The sequence below is a fragment of the Amblyomma americanum genome, chromosome 1 (genome assembly GCF_052857255.1).
Source record: "Amblyomma americanum isolate KBUSLIRL-KWMA chromosome 1, ASM5285725v1, whole genome shotgun sequence".
Classification (NCBI taxonomy): domain Eukaryota; kingdom Metazoa; phylum Arthropoda; class Arachnida; order Ixodida; family Ixodidae; genus Amblyomma; species Amblyomma americanum.
Window position 1 is genome coordinate 58,288,166 of NC_135497.1, and position 2,721 is coordinate 58,290,886.

Sequence of the window (2,721 nt, forward strand, 5' to 3'; positions counted from 1 at the left end):
TGGGTCCCGACGCGCGCCGGAAACCCTGAAACAAGGCTGCCCACAGAGAAGCCCGAGTTAGACCCTGCCGAGCAGTGGACGGTCCTAAACATGAGGCAACCGCGAAGCCCTAACCACCTGTCACGAGCACACCACCCGTTTCAAACTCGTACGAAAGCAATTTCCGGCTCCGCGTCGTTCCCTCTCGAGGGCGCCGCACATGGCATAGAGAAGTCTTAAGAACGACTCCTTCTTCAGCCCAAATGTGTACTCACACGTATTTACTCATATCTCTAGCCCAAACTGCCGCCTCTGCGGCGAAAAAACTACATTAGATCACATATTCTGGGACTGTAAAGAGCATCCTCCACCCGCAGATCTCATGACTGCTCCCTCACCTGACGCGTGGCTTTTAGTGAAGGCCAGCGACGACGGAGACACTCAAGTCAAAGCCGTGCAAAGGATGCGGGCCGAGACCTGCATGGCCTGGGCATATGACCACCATTCTACCCCTTCGTTCAACAGTTTTCACTCACTCACCCACTCACTTACTCACACACTCACTCACTGCTTGGCTCTTAATTCAGGGCAGCGAGACGTGAAAGATAGTGTGCATTTAGTTTGCTGGCGAAAAGCAAAAGACGCCCGTGCACAGTAATACGCTGTAATGTATTCCTCGTATACAAAAATACCGGCTGCATGTTCATACGCCCATGCATCAAAATTCAGCAGGATGTATAAAGCCAGGTGGGCATCTGCAGACGAACAAGCCTGCGCGCAAAAACGCAAATACGAATCCGCATCATGTGCACGAGTGGTTCTTTCGACTGCACGTTTCTGGACAGCATCATAGTTAATGACTCTGACGGGAGAAATGGCGAAATATTTTTATTCGAAATCTTGAACAGCATGTTGTTGAATTTGAGCGAAATTTAGAACCACGTACTGAAGAACATTGTGATAACCTCAGGCAGGGTTGACAAGCAGCTGTGCAGCAGCTGCATATAGGCAAAAAACTATTTCCTGGCACCTTCTTCGTCACTTAGTTATTGATGAGAAATTGACAGAACTATTATCAGTAGGTGCAGTGGCGTTGTGCGCGCCATCGCAAGGGCCATAGTTCAACTTGCCGGTTCCACACAGTCCGTCACACTGGCGAGTATTCTCTTCCAGTCAGCGCCTTTATGGCCAGCCTAGTTCGTGGAAGCCTTCTCTGCAGATAGAAAAGGCAGGGAGCATGAGTTTGAGCGAGGGTAGTGGTAAAGTTGAAAAGAAACATCAGAGGAGAAACGAGGCAGGACAGGCGACAGCAATGGGCAAACAGAAAATTGGACCTCACCTTTCGAAGTCCTGTGGCTTGACGAAGCGTGTGCCTCCAGAGCTGAACGAAGAAGACGCCGTCTGGTTCTGGAACACGTATCCGCCGCTCTTCTCGATCCGGATCGACTCTGCGGCGGCCTTCTTATGGCCTGTCAGCACGTTGACCTCCTGCGGGGACCTCTGCTGCACATGGAACTGTGGGCCCGACGTCAGTGCAACGAACCACAGCGGGTCCGCTTTCTGGATGCCTCGCATGACTTCCTTGAAGACCTGGTATTTGTCGACAGGGCACTCGTCTTCGTTGCGGGGCGTCGTGTTGGACGCTATGCCTTGCTCAGAATCGTTGCCTTCCGCGCGGTCACCCTCGATGGAGGCTGATGGTGCGGGAAACGGCGCGCCCCACAATTCTCTTCGGACACTCCTGGCACTGGTCGTTAGTGTCATCCTGGTTGTTGTCGTTGTCTGCATCATCCTGGTTTGTTGTTGTTGTTGTTGTTAGCCTATCAAAAGATGGCACATACCCACACTGGGGATCGGCCAAGAATCGGGTGGCTATTCACCTGAACACGCGTCCTTCTTCTTCTTCTTCTTCGTCCTCGCAAAGACGAAGAAAAAGAATTACGTGTACGTCCAGAAGACAGCCTTCGTCCTCTTCTGTCGCGCACCTTTCTCTCCAGCCTTTGCAGGTTGTCGTTTACTTCAGGCCTCTGGCTATGGTTCCTCTAGGCGCTCGTATGCGCGAACAAAGCCTAATAATAATTGGTTTTTGGGGGAAAAGAAATGGCGCAGTATCTGTCTCATTTATCGTTGGACACCTGAACCGCGCCGTAAGGGAAGGGATAAGAGAGGGAGTGAAAGAAGAAAGGAAGAATTAGGTGCCGTAGTGGAGGGCTCCGGAATAATTTCGACCACCTGGGGATCTTTAACGTGCACTGACATCGCACAGCATACGGGCGCCTTAGCGTTTTTCCTCCATAAAACAAAGGTTTCTGCTGTCGGCCTGTCCGAACGACTGCGTACGTCTCTCAGGCTCTGTGATTTCAGTTCAGCACTTATCGCACGCTTCCCGTCACTGGAACGGTATGAGCGTGCTTTTAGCAGCTTTGGTAATATAACTTCGATTTCCGAGAACGGCAGCTAACAATAAGATGCTTTTGAGGCTGCTTGTAGGACCTCACTGCTGAATTTCAACTGGCAGTGCTGGCCAGCGCTCGTGATGGGCACCTTGGCTCTCTTTTATTGTTTTGTTATTCGAGGCGTCCATGTATAGACGCACGAGAGAAGGATTGAAACTTGCAATGAGATTACCGTGAAAATGAAAAGACCTTGCCTCATATTGATGCACTCACGCACGATGCTAGTTTTCAAACAATTGACGCGGCCTCGGCACGCGGATGGCGGTCTCTGCACCTTTTTGTCTGC

The 2,721-nt window shown here is 51.1% G+C and overlaps 1 protein-coding gene across 1 annotated transcript; it reads right to left on the reverse strand.

Moving 5' to 3' along the window:
- Positions 1-1,107: 1,107 nt before the first annotated feature.
- LOC144133007 (importin-7-like) lies at positions 1,108-1,874 on the reverse strand. Its single transcript, XM_077665796.1, has 2 exons — positions 1,319-1,874; positions 1,108-1,192 (listed from the first exon to the last, which is right to left on the reverse strand). The coding sequence occupies exons 1-2, from the start codon at positions 1,768-1,770 to the stop codon at positions 1,162-1,164; spliced, it is 483 nt and encodes a 160-aa protein (XP_077521922.1). The 5' UTR covers positions 1,771-1,874; the 3' UTR covers positions 1,108-1,161.
- Positions 1,875-2,721: the final 847 nt, after the last annotated feature.

Coding starts and splice junctions, on each gene's coding strand:
- LOC144133007 (XM_077665796.1), bottom strand. CDS start 1,770: ATGATGCAGACAACGACAACAACCAGGATGACACTAACGACCAGTGCC. Junction 1,193..1,318: donor AAGCCACAGGACTTCGAAAG/GTGAGGTCCAAT, acceptor TTCTATCTGCAG/AGAAGGCTTCCACGAACTAG.